Source organism: Perna viridis, chromosome 12 (assembly GCF_037379345.1).
Source record: "Perna viridis isolate PV_CMFRI_1.1 ecotype Kerala chromosome 12, ASM3737934v1, whole genome shotgun sequence".
Lineage (NCBI taxonomy): Eukaryota > Metazoa > Mollusca > Bivalvia > Mytilida > Mytilidae > Perna > Perna viridis.
In genome coordinates this window covers 18,237,059-18,255,018 of record NC_142456.1, presented here as the reverse complement: position 1 = coordinate 18,255,018, position 17,960 = coordinate 18,237,059, and the positions used below count along the sequence as shown (strand labels likewise).

The window sequence follows — 17,960 nt, the reverse complement described above, 5'->3', positions numbered from 1 at the left end:
AGCATGGACCAGGTACACCGGCAAGGCAAGCGTCCTCTGCTTTTCTACAACCACGAGTTGCTCATAGAAAGTTGTCTGGGACAGACGAAAGAGGAAAGGAAAACCATGACACGTTGAAAAATCATGTAGATTTATATTAAAATGCATTTAACTTAATTTCATAAGTAACACGCTTTTTGATTGGATAAAAAAGTTTGTCCATCATTTGATTAAACACATTTTGCATATGACAGTGACGTCATCAACCTTTTTCTGTGGTTTACTCGCTGAATTTTGATACTAAAATTAAATTAAAATGAAGGACTGTTATACTTTTTCTGTATATTTCACATGACTGCAATGCAGGTTTTTTAATGTGCAACGTGATTGAGATTATTTCCTCATTGACTGAGGTTATTTTCTCATAAAACCGTTATTTTCACAATTAGTTGACGGTTTATGGTCGGATTGGGCACCATGGTCTACCTGTCCAGTAACATGTGGAGGAGGTATTCATCAGAGGTTCAGGGCATGCGACAACCCACCTCCACAATATGGTGGTGCTAATTGCGTTGGTAGTGACGGGGAGGAACAACGATGTAACGACCAAAACTGTCCCAGTATGTATAGTTAGGCAACTTACTAGTACATGTAAAAGGGACTTAAAATGGTTTACTTAAAAAGACGTTGAGTTGTATGACATTTGAGATTGAATTCTAATGCAAGTATGTGTGCATGTCGTAAAGAATTAAAATAATTGATGATAGTAATAAAAATGTTCACACGGTTTTACATATACACCAAATATACCACATGTATTTCTTTCTATATTGTTTCTGAAGCCCATTAAACTGCCCTAATATCGGATTATTGTTCATTAGAAATGTACATAAAAATGATTTTATATAAGCAACTACCATACTGACGTGTACCATATTTTACAGTTGATGGCGGTTGGGCTGATTGGTCAGTTTGGGACACGTGTTCAGTAACTTGTGGTGGAGGTAGTCAAGGAAGGTCAAGGACATGTACCAACCCCGCCCCACAATATGGCGGAGCTAATTGCGTTGGTGATCTTGATGAAACTCAGGATTGCAATACTCATAATTGTCCAAGTACGCATTTTGATAATTATGTTAATTTAATTTAAAGACGATGTTGCAGATCTATTAGTACAGTGAAACTTGTCTAATCCGAACCACGAATGACCCAAAAACTTGTATAATCCGAACCATGAATGACCCAAAAACTTGTATAATCCAGACCATGAATGACCCAAAAACTTGTATAAACGTGACACCTTTGAAAGTCCTGTTATATCAAATCAAAATAACTTTGAAATTTGGTTAACCGAATACCAGTTTTAGAGGAACCAATTTCAAAGGACAAAAAACGGTTCAGTTAAGACAGATTTTACTGTACGACATGTACTTACTCATATATCGTTCAATATATTACATGTACACTGTATATATGGAAACTTTAATAAGAAAGTATAAAAGAAAGTAAAGGGTAGCCAGTTGCAAAATGTATAAGGCTTCCTTCCCATCCCAGATCCTATCCAAGTGATCTTCTCGCTTTTTATCGTCCAAAATTGATCTTCCTTTACAAGTTTGACGACAAAGATAATTTACATTTAATTTCATTTATTCAAAATTAGTTGACGGAGGTTGGGAAGATTGGGATGATTGGACCCCCTGCAGCGTTACATGCGGTGGTGGAAGCCAGAACAGAGCTAGATCCTGTACCAAACCTCTTCCTCAACACGGAGGGGCTGACTGTATAGGACATAACAATGAAGACCAGGATTGTAACATTCATGAATGTCCAAGTATGTTATGGTTAATGATTGTGCTTTCGTCTTAAAATAGATAAAAGTCATGTATAGTGGTTATCAGAATTTTTAATGCTGAATTAGTTTCGCACATTAAAATAGCATTCCGTCCTGATTCTTGTTCGTTATAAGGAATAACTATTTGTACCTAATAAAAATAATTATTTTTCAAATATACGTGTACCTATTGTTGGCATAATACTGATATATTTTTGTATTTTCATTCACCAGTTTCTTAAATATTCTATACTTTTATTTTATTTTTAATTATCATTCTTGTTGGGAAGTTGCATAAGTATAAAATCATTTGCCTTTTTTGTATCAAAACATTATACATGAAATTTTGGCTTGTCTTTAGTTGATGGAGACTGGACAGATTGGACCGTGTGGGACACATGTTCTCTAACTTGTGGTGGAGGTATCCAGGGCAGAACAAGATCATGTACAAACCCCGCCCCTCAATACGGCGGAACCGATTGCATTGGGGCCGACAACGAGGTTCAGGACTGTAACAATTTCAACTGCCCAAGTATGCATCTTATAAGATACACGCATCATTATATTCGTCTTCTAAGTAGTTCCTATATATTCGTTAGATAAAAACAGACATAAATATTTTTTCTTGCAAGAAAAACAAACTCATTTCTGATCGAGGGTTCTAAGAACATACGCTGACCATACTGGTTAGTCAATGAACATGTTTTGACAATATTTGGATATGAAACATTTTTGTAAGTTTTTTTTCCATTCACACAACATAGCAGTTTCAATGGTTTCTTCCAATTGTCCATTCATTTTTATTGTTTCAAATGACTTTGTACGTATATTGTTAGATGTTCATGCAAAAATGAAACTAATCTATAGATAGCCGTGATTTACTGAATGTTCCCTGTGTAAAATCTGCTATGAAATAAAACTGAAATGAATTCGGTAATAACACTTTCGAACTTTCTCCGCCGAAACTTCACAACACGAGTATTAATCAAAATTTAAAATTTATGTTGAAAATAGCAAGAATAATGGAAGAAACCCGTATAATAAATAAGATAATCAATTGGTTGTTCACTCGTACCGAAAAGGCCTTAAGATTTAAATTGTGCGCGGAACAAGTTTCGCACAACCGTTAAATATAGGCGTCCTTCGGCAGTCTTGATATTTTGGTTATTCTCTTAACAATCAATTGTCCTAATTTTAGCTTGTTGAAAATTCTGTTACGGTACATTATTAGTTATAATTGATTAATAGTTGACGGTAGTTGGACAGATTGGACCGTCTGGGACACATGTTCAGTCACGTGTGGTGGTGGTAATCAAGGTCGAACAAGGTCATGTACAAACCCATCCCCGCAGTATGGCGGAGCTGATTGTATTGGAGATGATGCCCAACAACAAGATTGTAATACTCATAACTGCCCAAGTAAGTTAAAAAATGTTGCCTAAACTAATTATTTAAAAATGAGCAGCATCTCATAAACTATTGAAATAATGGAAATCGCAGTGTAAAAATATAGTATTGGGTTATCTATGATATTCAATCGAAAAGATATATATATGATAATTATCTAAAATGGTTTTAAATCCAAATTTTAGGGATGGTAGTGGTAAAGCGATATGAACAACTGATTTCATTTCGAAAAGTAATCGCTAATATTGAGAAACCATCCTATTATTAGCTTTCCATTTATAGTCTATGGAGATTGGACTGCTTGGACAGTATTAAAAAAGAGCAGCGTCTCATAAAATAATGAAATAATTTAAACCACTATGTAAAAATATAGGAAACTTCGGAATATCTATGATATGCGTATACTCAATCGAAAAGATATATTAGATAATTAGCTTAAAATTTGATTGTTTGGGATAGCTTAAGCAGTTTGGTATGGTTGAAAGCGACAATAACAACTGATTTCATTTCGAAACGCAATTGCTATAGTTGATGAGAAACCATCCTATTGTAAACTTTCATTCCTAGTCGATGGAGATTGGTCTGCTTGGACAATCTGGGACACGTGCTCAGTTACATGTGGTGGAGGTACTCAGGGACGATCAAGGTCATGTACAAACCCCGCCCCTCAGTATGGCGGAGCTGATTGTGTCGGTGATGATGCCGAACAACAAGACTGCAATACACATAATTGTCCGAGTAAGTGAACAAGTTGTCTACAATTAAGTACCAGTTTGGAAACGATAAAAAAAATAAAAACCGTTCTGTACCATTTTTTGGTGCAATTCAGCGCTTGTCGCTCACCTCTTTTATTCATGTTGTGAACCATTCTTATGTTTTGAAAACCGAAATTGGCGCTATGGTTTTAGGTACTCTAAGTATCAAAATCTATCTAGATCTACAATTATATTATTTATGTAGGCATTCTACAAAGGCAAAGGACAGGAGGTGATTCATGCATGTCAAAAACCCACCAAACTCAGTTTTATTTCTTGTTCAGAAACCGTCAAAGATCCCATAACCAGTCTTAGTTTTTCATTTTGGAGTTGCGCTTTTGAGATAAAATTTATATAGACTGTACATAAAGTTAGCAATTTACAAGAGTTATCGTTCTTGATTTGGTTTGATTTAGTTGATTTTAGTGGGAGGTTAAAGTGTAGTTTTCTCAAAAGCACAGTTCTAAATACAGAAAGGACTAATGTCACATTAAAATATAGCATATGTGGACCAAAAAGCATCGCCTGATATCATGGATTTGTCTACATCATGAATCACCTTACCATAGGCAGGATCAGAATTTTATATGGACTGGTTGGTACTAAAACCGAACACCTACCAAATAAAAGCTGTTACAGTCAAAAGAGGTCCAGTTTAGACTGTTTTCAACTGTTTACTAAATAGTTATTTGAAATCTCTGCTCAACTTACTGTATCATCATTGATTAATAGTTTCTACTGGTCTTTAAATCGCAATGGAAAAAAAATATTGAAAAGAGACAACAACAGAAATAATTGAGAACTAATTTTCAATCCAAACGATACTTACTCAATTTGAGTTGTTGTTTAAAATTTTCAATTCCTAGTCGATGGAGATTGGACTTCTTGGACAGTCTGGGACACGTGTTCAGTTACATGTGATGGAGGAAATCAAGGACGATCAAGAGCATGTACAAACCCCGCTCCTCAGTATGGCGGAGCTGATTGTGTCGGTGATGATGTCGAACAACAAGACTGCAATACACATAATTGCCCGAGTAAGCCAATAAATTTTCATAGTACTAATATAAATCCATTAAGAAGCTTTTTTAAGAAAATATTTTTCGAAATCCTATCATTGATTTGTAAGCTACTGGTCATCTATACCATCTATATAACGTATCACCTCTTGTACGAATGTAAGCATAACAGTTTTGTTAAAATAAGCAGTCAATGATGATTGGGTTTTTTTAAGGATGTTGAATACCAGTCTCTCAAGGTCGATGCTAATAGGTTAGTAGAACCTATTGGTGTTGGTGGCGGAGCCCAGGCTTCGGGATACCTGACCTAAGAACTCGGTCAGAGTATGTCCTACTAGCGGCTGAGCTGCTGTGTAGATGCTCTGGCCTATAAGCAGTAAAATTTTCAATAATTAATTTATAGTTGACGGTGATTGGACTGATTGGACAGTTTGGGACACGTGCTCTGTCACTTGTGGCGGTGGTAATCAAGGACGATCAAGGTCATGTACAAACCCCGTCCCTCAGTATGGAGGTGCTGATTGTGTCGGTGATGATGCCGAACAACAAGACTGTAATACACATAATTGCCCAAGTAAGTGAACTGGTTGTAGAACAGAAGAATCTAAAATTATACTAGTGTACCTGTTTAGAAACGATGAAAGTAATAAAAACCGTTGTGTACCAACTTTTTGTGTAATTCAGCGCTTGTCAGACATTTCTTTTGTTCATGTTACGAACCATTCTTATGTCTTGAAAACAAAAATTGGTGCTAACGGTTTTAAGTACTTTCAAAATAAGTTAATCTATCTAGATCTACCATTATATTTAAAGTTTTTAGACTGTCGTAGTTTATGTAGACATGGTACAGTAGTAGAGTAGTTTTACATAGAGTGCCAAACAAATATAGTATAATCCAGTCTTCAACATATATACGCATTATACAGTGAAACCTGGCACACCAAGACCATGGAAAAGCGAAACCTGTAAATTAGAGATCTTCTGAATTCCATAGGTAACAGTTTCAATATGATTCGAATCTGTATAAACCAAACACCTGCATTATCCGAAAAAAAGCTCTTAAAGTCAAAAGGGATCCGGTTTCCACAGTTTTCACTGTTTACTGAATAGTTGTCTTATCTACTAAACTAACTCAATAGTCATTGAAAGGTAGTTTTTACTGGTCTTTAAATCGTAGTGGAAGATTTGGTATTTTGAAAACTGACAACAACAGAAATACAACTGACAACTGATTTCAGTCCGAACGATACTTACTCAATTTGAGTTATAATTATAAAAAATGTTCCATTCTAAGTCGATGGAAATTGGTCTGTCTGGACAGTCTGGGACACGTGCTCAGTTACATGTGGTGGGGGTAATCAAGGACGATCAAGAGCATGTACAAACCCCGCTCCTCAGTATGGCGGAGCTGATTGTGTCGGTGATGATACCGAACAACAAGACTGCAATACACATAATTGCCCGAGTAAGTCAAATAAATTTTCATAGCGATAATAATAAATCCAATAAAAACGCTTTTTAAGAAAATATTTTTCGAATTTTTTTCTGCTTCTTACATCTTTTTAATAATAAATGCATTATCGTTCATTTTTAAGGTACTGGTCCATCTGTACCATCTATATAATCACTTAATGTACGAATGTATGCGCAGCATTACGGGTTTGTTAAAACAAGCAGACAATTTTTAATAATTAATTCATAGTTGACGGTGATTGGACTGATTGGACAGTTTGGGACACGTGCTCTGTCACATGTGGTGGTGGTAGCCAAGGTCGATCAAGGACATGTACAAATCCTGCCCCTCAATATGGCGGAGCTGATTGTACCGGAAATGATGCCGAACAGCAAGATTGCAACACACATAATTGTCCGAGTAAGCAAAGAGTCTAGTATCCATTAACACCTGTCACACAAGTCCTTTCATTCTCCTCAGAATAAGTGTGTACATGCATTTGTTATTTTTTGTACCTATGACTATCCATTCATTCGGTCACTTAATCACCTCATTTTCATCTGTCATGGATATTTGAACAATTTCGTTCATTTAACATGTCTGAAATATAGAGAAAATAAAACTGAAGAGATTTTCTATGAGCAAACATTTTGAGGTTCAAAGCACGTATGTGAGAAAAGATTTATTTTAAGAATTAACTCTACATACCACTAAAAGTAAATTTTTAAGCACTATTGTACAGAAAGTTTAGGCACTGTTTCGTGGTGTAGAAAATCCCACAAAACAAACGGTCTTACTTTTTTAATGTAACGATACTTAAGGATCACGTAGAAGATATGTAAAAAAATACAGCTTGACCTATTACAATTCTAATACATAGTTGACGGTAATTGGAATGATTGGACAGTCTGGGACACGTGTTCAGTCACGTGTGGTGGCGGTATCCAAGGACGATCAAGGATATGTACAAACCCCGCCCCTCAATATGGCGGTGCTTATTGTATAGGGGACAATGCGGAACAACAAGACTGTAATACACAATATTGTCCGAGTGAGTTTGCCGAATTATCTAGAAAATATATTCCTTCAAATTTGAAAACATATCTTTTACCGATGTTTTCTGCCATCATGCTCATATTTGTAAAAATGTTTTCAATTTTACGTGCGGAGACTTTCTAGTCACTATATTGTTCCATATCTTCGTCTGCTTAGTTTGATGCTTCTATCACACATTAAAAAACCATCATTGGACGTTCTATTCTTAAATCATATATTAAACATATGTTTTAGATCGGTATGGAAATGTGTTTTCTTGTGCACACATAGCCTTTGAAAAATTAGCTTGATCGTTACTTTGTTGCATAGAGTGAACTGCGTAGACTAGAAACAGACATTTTACACAAAAATAACAGCCATTTTAAGTTGATTTACCCCTACCAATTGTTTTCGATGATTTATCTTTGAATAATGAAGAATTTGAATTTGATTTGCTGTTACCAATAGATGATTTGTAATTAAGCATGTGTTCTTCGATATTAGGTATAACACAATGTGGCGAGGAATCATTAGATGCCCCTTTAGATGCCCTATTTTCATAGTAAAGTAGATGTTGATAAAATTTATAAAAAAAAATATAATAAACTTTGTATTGATTAAATCACATTGAAAACATATTCTTAGCGCGTGTTTAAATGAATATATTCTTTTTATTTAAACATATATTATAGGTTGTTTTACATTCCTTACTATTTGAACATATTTTTTGCAGTCAGCAGTCTTTTAAATAATTTTATTTTGTTAAGCTTCAATTTCCATTTGAACTCCTACACTTGGTCCCCTATTTACTTATGTACAAAATGTTTTATTTCTTTCATTCCACATAAAATATTCAGATTGCTACTCTTGAATACACGATCATCAAAAAATGATCTTGCTTTCAATGCTTACTGACCTATTTCCAGTCGATGGGGATTGGACGGATTGGACTGTGTGGGACACGTGTTCACTCACGTGTGGTGGAGGAAGTCAAGGTCGGTCTAGGACGTGCGCAAACCCCGCTCCTCAGTATGGCGGTGCAGATTGTATCGGGGACAATGCAGAACAACAAGATTGTAATACTCACAATTGTCCAAGTGAGTAACATCGCTAAATTAACATACATTAACTAACAATTAGACTTAAATTAAGCGACTCTCCATCTTTTTTTTTTATCTCGATTTAACTTAAACTGTCTTACAAGTATATACCTGATCTGCTGTCATGCTAATCTCCTTAATGTTGGAAAAAATGATTTGAACAAATTGAAGTTAATTAGTAAGCACACAATAAGTACTCACTTCGATAAAACGATGTGAAGACTGAAATCTAATGGGTAAACAGAAGATACTCTCTGGATTCAACATTAGAAGAAAACTTAAGCAATGCAATTCAAATTATAATTCATACTCTTCGTTACTTGATTTCTGTTGCTGAAGTAGTGCCATTCATTTATTCCCGTCAAACTTATAGTTGATGGTGATTGGTCAGTGTGGGACACCTGTTCCGTCACATGTGGTGGTGGATCTCAGGGTAGAAATAGGTCATGATCTAACCCCGCCCCTAAGTACGGTGGAAACGATTGTGTTGGTGATGTTTTCGACAGTCAAGATTGTAACACATAACTGTCCAAGTATGTTTCAGGTTTCAGTGTGTCACTAATAACAAATCCGACCAAATTAAGTGCTGAAATACTTTTTCGGTAAATTTTTTAAATAAGTAGCTTCAAAATACATGTATTTAGCTATGAGTAGTATTGATACTATTAGACAAAAGTATATCTTATTTACTGAAAATGTAAAATGTTTATCTGCCATTCAAAAAAAAATGAAGCAGAATAAATCTACTTTTTCTTAATCTTAGTCGATTGTAGTTGGACTGACTGGTCAGTTTGGGACACGTGTTCAGTCACCTGCGGTGGTGGTAGCCAAGGTCGTTCAAAGTCATGTGCAAATCCTATTCCTCAATATGGCGGAGTTGTTTGTGTTGGAAATAACATAGACAATCAAGATTGCAACATACAAAATTGCCCTGTTAAGATATTTAAAATTACTGGAGAACGTACTCGGACATATATATACAATACATATACAGTGTCCTAGCATATCGGAAATATGGGTATGAGGCTAAGAAACGGGGGTTTCGCGAGGCTTTGTCGAGCGATTTACCCCCGTTTCTCGCCGAGTAACCCATATTTTCGATATGTTAGGACACTGGTTTTGTATTGTGTTTATCATGCAAATAAAAAAAAATATTGGTTGAAGTAAATTCTATGTAAAATCGCTTTTCTTTTACTTGGTTTACAAAAAGTACCCCTATTGCGCCTCTAACGACACAGAGCGAAGTAATATCTTAGCGACAGTATGGGTATGCAAATCCGTACAAGTCTGCCAATTCATTTTAAAATAATACATTCGGGAGAAAATGCTGTCTGTATTTGTAACCTAAATATTTTTATAAATGTAAATGACTTTAAAAGTATTTTGAAAAATATCTTTGTAATTCCATTCCGAAAAATGATTCTTATACAACACTACGGTTGCGGGGCTGAGTTATTTCCTTTTTGCCTAACCGGCGACGCACTTTTCTGAAGCACTTATTGACAATGGGCGCTAAAATGAGTTCATAAATTTATGATTTATTTCGAACTTTATATTGTGAAAACCACACATCACAATAATATAAATGAAAAAGGTAACTGTTTTACACCTGGATAAAAATGTCGACAAGTCTTGTCAAACGCTTTTACTGTATCATGACGTCACGAAACGAGTCATTCATGCATGGAATTCGGCGGTGGATGCATGTAAACATTAAGATTATGGAAATTCAATGTCGGCGACCTGTTCATGTTAAATTGCGATGCAGGCTCCGTTTCACTGTCGAAAGACATTTGTGGACGACTACCGGTCGTCTGCAGTGGCATGCAGAACGAAAAGGATAGACCAGCATAGGGTTATACAAAATAACACAAAAAATACTAAGACATCATTTACTTATACATCACATAAAAAACAAGTCACGATTTCAATATTCAAACTTTTTATTTCCAATGAGGAGAAATATTACATGCAGAAAATGTATGACTGATTTTCTAAGCAACATCGACACTGAGGCCGCCATATTGTTTACAGTTCCAAGGCAAAAAGCAGTTCCCACGTTATTCTAAAATATATTGGACAGGCAATATTGGCAGAAAATGCGTCCTTTGCAGGATATTATACAAGGTTTCTCTACATTTCTTGCTTCCACAAGTGTAATTAGTTACTTTTTATAATGCAAATATAAGGTAAAACACAGGATGAAAGGGTCACATGTTTTATAACGACAAATCCATTATATTTGTAAAGAACCATTTTCTCAAGTTTCAGTTTGATTTGTTACACATTATTTATTAATATAGTATGAGTGAAACTTTATATTTGAGAGTAAATATGATGATCTTAACTCAGTGTTTGTCTGAACATTATATACTATACCCTATAATGTAATTCTAGTTGATGGTGGTTGGTCTGATTGGTCACTTTGGGACACGTGTTCAGTCACGTGTGGTGGTGGTAGCCAAGGTCGATCAAGGAACTGCACCAATCCCGCCCCTCAGTATGGAGGAGCCAATTGTATTGGAGATGAAACTGAGGAACAAAATTGTAACTCACAGAATTGTCCTAGTAAGATACTGTTTTTAGCTGTGGTGTTTTAACTTGTTATCTCACTGGTTTTCATACTCGTAGTGTCACATGCTTTACTATCCTTTCCACATTGTAAAGAAGTTATATTATTTTGTTTCTTTCGAAGCAATTTAGTAAATTGTTTGATTTATGTAGATAAATATTTTAAATGCTTCTGACAGAATATGACAAAACAACAATGTAATTGTGCATCATTCTGTCATTAGGTTTCAGATAGCACAAGTTAACTATGTTCGAATTCTAATTCTAGTTGATGGTGGTTGGAACGATTGGTCAGTTTGGGACACATGTTCGGTCACGTGTGGTGGTGGATCTCAGGGTAGAAATAGGTCATGTTCTAATCCTTCCCCTCAGTACGGTGGAAACGATTGTGTTGGTGATGTTTCCGAAAGTCAGGACTGTAACACGCAAAACTGCCCAAGTATGTTTCTATAGTAAAAAAGAGAATAACAAAGTGAGTCCAAACGATTCAAAAGACTTTTGTATAGTTCTGCAAGTGATAAATCTTGAACCACCCCCGGTATTTAGTTCAAACTCAGATTAATTCAATTTTGTGATAATGATAACTTCAAATGAAATATCTTCTCGTAAAGAAAACTTTTAACAATGACCTAACAAAATAACTTATTCGCTTGTTTTAGTCGATGGTAGTTGGACCGATTGGTCAAATTGGGACATATGTTCCCTCACCTGCGGTGGAGGAAGTCAGGGTCGTTCAAGGTCATGTGCTAACCCTACCCCTCAATATGGCGGTGCTGACTGTGTCGGTGATGACATAGAAGGTCAAGATTGCAATACTCAAAATTGTCCCAGTAAGTTACTTTTCAAATTACAAAAAAAAAGTATGCACGAACTTTTAAATGCTCATCACGTGATATTATGAATTCACGAAAATGGATCCCTTACTCCCTCTCAAAAGCATAGGAAGTCGTTGTTATCGGAGAGACTACAATCTTATGAACAAAACGCTTCTAAATTATACAATGATAAAAAGACTCATAACTATAACTTTGGTTATGTAACACTTAAAACAAATTCTGATAACTACGTGTTTGTATTATATTGATGTACCTGGAAGTAGTGACTTTACTGCAAAACGATCGCCGTTTTTAAATTATTTCAACAGTAAAAGTTCCGGAACATTAAAATACCGGTTTAATAATAAATCATGAACCCGACTTAAAAGCTATATGTAACAATAAAGGTTGAAATGATTATATACCGAAATACAAAATGTATAATGAAAAGAAAACGGAGCGGATCGATCAGACACTGACATATTTTGAATATATTGATCACGGCTGTACCGGTTTTTTTCAAAAATCATTGTTGTATTAGGAGAAATTCTACAAACAAAGGTTTCTAGCGATGACTTAAAGATGTCAACTCGTTTTTAAGCGATAGAATGCTTAAAAAACCTAAACGCCCTCTTACATTTTCTAGTTGACGGGGGCTGGGCTGATTGGACAGTTTGGGACACGTGTTGAGTCACTTGTGGTGGGGGTAGTCAAGGTCGTTCAAGGTTATGTTCAAATTCTACTCCACAGTATGGCGGAGATTTTTGTGCTGGTGATGGCAATGAAACACGGGATAGTAACACACAAAATTGTCCGAGTACGTTCTCAAGTAAATCAGCTTTATCTAAGGGTCGTTTTTTTCCATGTGACACGGAGGCTTTTTGCACGAATAGCATTCTACAAAATATACATAAACCAAATACCTAATGGGATATGATATGTTTGCGTTTTGAACAGTATACATTTTATTATTGAATTTCCACTTTTAATAAAGTCTAGCTAAAATTTTGCTTTCAGTTTAGACTGTTTATAACAATTTTTGTTAATAATCACGTAGAAAGAAGAATTTCTCGCAATTCTTCTTGTAGTCCCTTAGATTTCTTTCAGATTCTTTAGTTCAGTAGGTATTAGATCGATGAATTAGGAATGAGGGAGGGAAACTATAAAACAGTTTTACGTAATCAATAATCTATCATGTGGGAACGAAAAATATATCAAACCCAAATAGGAGACTCTAGTTACTAAAACATCCTTTCCTATATTGACAATCGTTGATTTATAGTTGACGGCGGATGGAACGATTGGTCAGTTTGGGACACGTGTTCAGTCACTTGTGGTGGAGGAACACAAGGTAGAAACAGGTCATGTTCAAATCCAATGCCCCAGTTTGGAGGAGCTGATTGTGTCGGGGATAATTTTGATTCTCAAGACTGTAACACACAAAATTGTCCAAGTAAGTCCTTTGAGTAAAAAATTTTCTATTTCTATTTTTATGAACAATATACCATTAACATTACGCTTCCATGATTACGGTTCATTTTTCACGGTATATTGCAACTTACAAAATATCAATAATGACAAATGTAGAAATTGACTAATACTGATGTGACATTCAGTACAGAACTAACGGAGATTCGTTTCGTGACGTCATGATACAGTAAAAGCGTTTGACAAGACTTGTCGACAATAGTGACATCTTGATAATTTTTGTTCGTAAGTCAAGTTCATTAATTTGATTATAATACTGAGTAAAGCGGCGTTTAAAATGCTTATGTAACTATAAAGTGTAAATCACTGTTTTGTTGGAAGTTAAAGGGATGGAATTATGAATTTTCGTATTTAAAATTGCCTTACAGTTGACGGTGGTTGGGCTGATTGGTCTGCGTGGGATATATGCCCAGTGACCTGTGGTGGTGGAAATCACGGAAGGTCAAGGTCATGTACAAATCCCGCTCCGCAGTATGGAGGAGCTGCCTGTGTAGGCAATGATGCAGAAACACAGAACTGCAACACTTTAAATTGTCCAAGTATGAGATACCTCTACTCTGGTTTATATTTTTCTATATTAATATATTGATAGTGCATCTAACACATCTAGACTTTAGTACGTAGCTGATTGTAATAGCATGAAACCTAATTCTTTGCCAGATTCATTAACAATGGCAACTAAATCGCTCTCATTTTACTACTAAACCAGTTCACATGTTTTTGATGCAGCTGCTAAGCTTTGCCAAAGTGAAAAATTGAATAATTTTTTTTAAACTTTAGAAAGCTGTAAGGTAGAACTGGTTCAACATCAAGCAATGCAAAGTTGCAGAACGTTTGTTAAAGCATTTTAAATTTTTGTTGAGTTGTTTTATTTTCAACGCAAAATTTCTACATCTAGATAATTATTACAGCGACTTAAACAGTTAACTTTGGGTAATAGAGTTGGTTAATTGGAAGACCATTACCTGATCCCCATTTTTGACAAAAAGATATAGACTTTTCACCAACATAGATTCAAATAACTATAGAATAACAGAAAGTAAAATTTTCTTCATCGATTGCTCAGGTAGCTACCTAAGACAGTTCATCAAATAAAGGTAATATTTAATCAAAGAAAGACCAACTGTACCGTCTCAGATATTATTTAATTTAATTTAGTATCAACTTTTACCCGTATTGTTTCTTCAGTTGACGGTGATTGGGATACATGGGGAACATGGGGTGATTGTACAGTTTCGTGTGGCGGTGGCTACCAGACAAGGGAGAGAACCTGTACAAACCCTACTCCACAGTATAACGGAGCAAACTGTACTGGACACAGTATAGAGGATCTTGATTGTAACACACAACCATGTGCAGGTAGGTTAATATTAACAGGAAAGCATATATCACACATTTGTTCAGGAATAATTCTTCCTAAGTCATTCGTAAAGTCGATTTGATCAATCAATCTAATCAACGCTTATCCATCAGCACCATGAAAACTGATGTATTCAACGGGTCATAGTTTTCCTTTCCTCGTTTGTCTACCCCGGACTTGACTTTTTATGAGCAACTCGGCGGGTGTTTCAAGAAAAGCAGAGGACGCTTACCCTACCGGTTCACCTGGTCCATGCTCCCAGTTTTTAGTGGAGTCCGAGTTGCTCATCTACTTTTGTTACTTTGTATGTATGATTTTAGTTACTTTATGTTCTTTGTTGTGAATGTCTGTTTTCCATGTCTGGTCTTTGTCTCTGGATTACATTCTTTTGATTACCGCTGTGACTTTGGTTCCCTTGATTGCTCTTTCAAGTTTTGTCATGATTTTATCTTTTTAAAGTAGGATCTAAAGTTAAAAGCTAGTCCAATAAAGTCATATTTTCAGTTTTATTTTACATGTTTCCTCAAACATAATTAAATTATTCCCAAAGGAAATCGCTTTTGAAAGAACCACACAGTAATACAATACCAAACAGTAAATGTTAAATGTAAATTTGAGGTCGAAGTTCAGGCTGTCTTTCAAAACTGTCGGATATATAACTTCATCTAGAAACAATATCTATATAAATACTTATATTTGTTTTAGTTGATGGTGGCTGGAGTGACTGGGGGGCATGGGGCACTTGTTCCGTTACATGTGGTGGAGGGCAGGCATCAAGAGCCAGAACATGCTCAAATCCTTACCCAGCCAACGGAGGAGCTGATTGTGTTGGGGACAGCAGCGAATTTGGTGTCTGCAATAACCAATCTTGTCCAACACCTGCTCCCGGAACTTACGTCAACGTGTGTTATTTCTTTTTTATTTATATTATTTGATACTTGTATCGTCATATCACCATTGCAAGATATCTTAACCAAAGTAATTGAGTATAAAATACAAATCTTGTATGAACAGTTTGAATTAGATACTGACATGTCACATTTCTTCGACTAAATGCAATGGATTAACAAAAAAAACATAAATCACAAAACAATATGGGTATTGATATTTGAATAATGTTATGAATTAGTAAACGGTAAAACAATCAGCTATTTACGTGTATATACAAAACAAAAGGATTTAGAAACATTGCAAAAACGTTAATAAGTTATTAATGTAAATACATTTGCTTTTATTTTAGATGTGTCCTTCAAACGGGTGGTTTACTTGCCAAAATGGGACGATTAAATGCATAGAGACTTCATTCACTTGTGACTGTACCCCCGACTGTGAAGACGCTAGTGACGAGATGCCGGAATATGCCGGATGTGATCCGGCAGCTGCCCAGGCTTGCTTTGCTGGCTGGGCTGGAGCCCCTGGTAAGTTTTTGTGGTCTGATAAATAGATCCAGTAAATTCGTTTAAGAGTTCTATTCAAACAACATAAAGCAGTTGGTAAGTTTATTTAACATTTCAAACATTATCACACGAAAAAGGTGGAAATGAATGAAACTGGAATAAGATACTTTAACTGTTTGGACATGTATCTACACCACAATGACTGAAAAAAAATATGTTTGAAATATTTAAATTAAAAGATTAACTTGGCCTTGCAATAATAATGTTGCTCAATTAGTGACATTTTATCATTGAACTAAAGATATACATGTCACTTCTATTTTTTTTTCAGTTTCGACAAAACTATCAGTCATGGCATTATTGATAGTCGTGCTAGTAACGGCCTTGAACGTTGACAGAGTTATGACGTAATAAGCAACGCAAGCAAGACTGAATCTCGGATTGAATATATTTTTCAAGATATAATTACATCATATTTTATAACAGTGAATATCAGTTGTAATATCATTTCTACAGTCTAATATGTTAAATTTTTTGTAGTTTGTTTTCACTTTGTTTCTGGAATATGCAACCTTTGCAAGTCATCATTCGTTATAAAAAGATTATTTTTAACAAAAAGAAGTTTTAATCAACATTTATTAGAAAGTAATGTAGGAACAAGGAGTTGAAAGTCCTTGGGAAAAACACAACCACAAATGATCTTGGTTTTTCCGTCAAAACATTTACATAAGACATCACCTTAAGCCTACATTAATTTGCTGTTATTCTATAATGTTATTTAGCTGAACATATATGATATAATCAAAATTATTTAATAAAACAGATATTAACTATTGTCATAATGCGTCGATGCCGAATATCTGTTGAAGTACAAACATTGTGATGTCATTGGTTTTTTTATATGCATTAAGGTATGTAAGTCTCGTTCTAGTTTCATTTTCTTTACCGGAATGTCCGATGTAGAGCATATTGAAAACCGAAGACCGATATGTATTTTATTGTTTAATTCCGGGTACTCGAAACGCTGTATAACAATGCAAAATCTTCTAGTTTATGATTTTACTTACTACATTTATTTTGTAGAAATAGTTTTTTTGTCATTTTGATTGGTATTTTTTTACGCAGAAAGATTTTTTACCTTAACACTGAACTCAACGCTCTCTAAATGACAAATCTCTATGCTTTCGAATGGTAGACTAGGACCCATTCTTGTGAAATCACGGGATCACATGACGAGACTTACATACCATATTTACATTATTTTATTCATGCACATATACTGTCATGCTCTTTAGATTTATACTCATATTGCCAATGTAACAAATCAACCTAAAAACATTACATTGCTCAATAAATTGATGATTAAGTAGTATCAATACGGAAGAGGTAAATGTTGGTTTGGGTGTACACATTGAAACCATGGGAACCAGGAATCAAACGGTTATAAAAAGAAGATAAACCAAAAATAACGACTTGACAAGAAAATAGACACACAAAACAAAGACGAACCAAAATAACACAGTAAACAAAAACAAAACTAACTTGCAAACCGGTCTCCATTAAAAACCGGAAGCATGGACCATGTCGGGTAGGTGTCTTCTGTTTTTTTAATAGACATACCTTCAGGTATGACAATGTTTTGAGAATAAAAATGCTTTAATCAGTTCAGGTATTATTAACCATTCTACAATACTTATCATTGAAGGGATAATAGAACTGTTGAACCGCTTTAAACGTCTCCGTTACGTTC

At 35.1% G+C, this 17,960-nt stretch overlaps 1 protein-coding gene across 1 annotated transcript in view; it reads left to right on the top strand.

Moving 5' to 3' along the window:
- The window catches only part of LOC148601539 (SCO-spondin-like), a 28,096-nt gene extending 10,620 nt beyond the window's left edge, over positions 1 to 17,476 (top strand). Inside the window, exons 13-32 of the mRNA XM_088556413.1 lie at positions 429 to 599; positions 924 to 1,094; positions 1,640 to 1,810; positions 2,172 to 2,342; positions 3,059 to 3,229; positions 3,785 to 3,955; positions 4,839 to 5,009; positions 5,395 to 5,565; positions 6,286 to 6,456; positions 6,694 to 6,864; positions 8,406 to 8,576; positions 10,977 to 11,147; positions 11,419 to 11,589; positions 11,810 to 11,980; positions 13,248 to 13,418; positions 13,822 to 13,992; positions 14,642 to 14,812; positions 15,519 to 15,715; positions 16,054 to 16,231; positions 16,542 to 17,476. Coding sequence (XP_088412539.1) covers positions 429 to 599; positions 924 to 1,094; positions 1,640 to 1,810; positions 2,172 to 2,342; positions 3,059 to 3,229; positions 3,785 to 3,955; positions 4,839 to 5,009; positions 5,395 to 5,565; positions 6,286 to 6,456; positions 6,694 to 6,864; positions 8,406 to 8,576; positions 10,977 to 11,147; positions 11,419 to 11,589; positions 11,810 to 11,980; positions 13,248 to 13,418; positions 13,822 to 13,992; positions 14,642 to 14,812; positions 15,519 to 15,715; positions 16,054 to 16,231; positions 16,542 to 16,621 — 3,362 coding nt within the window. The 3' untranslated portion in view covers positions 16,622 to 17,476. The remainder of the gene's footprint in view (positions 1 to 428; positions 600 to 923; positions 1,095 to 1,639; positions 1,811 to 2,171; positions 2,343 to 3,058; positions 3,230 to 3,784; positions 3,956 to 4,838; positions 5,010 to 5,394; positions 5,566 to 6,285; positions 6,457 to 6,693; positions 6,865 to 8,405; positions 8,577 to 10,976; positions 11,148 to 11,418; positions 11,590 to 11,809; positions 11,981 to 13,247; positions 13,419 to 13,821; positions 13,993 to 14,641; positions 14,813 to 15,518; positions 15,716 to 16,053; positions 16,232 to 16,541) is intronic.
- The last annotated feature ends 484 nt before the right edge of the window (positions 17,477 to 17,960 follow it).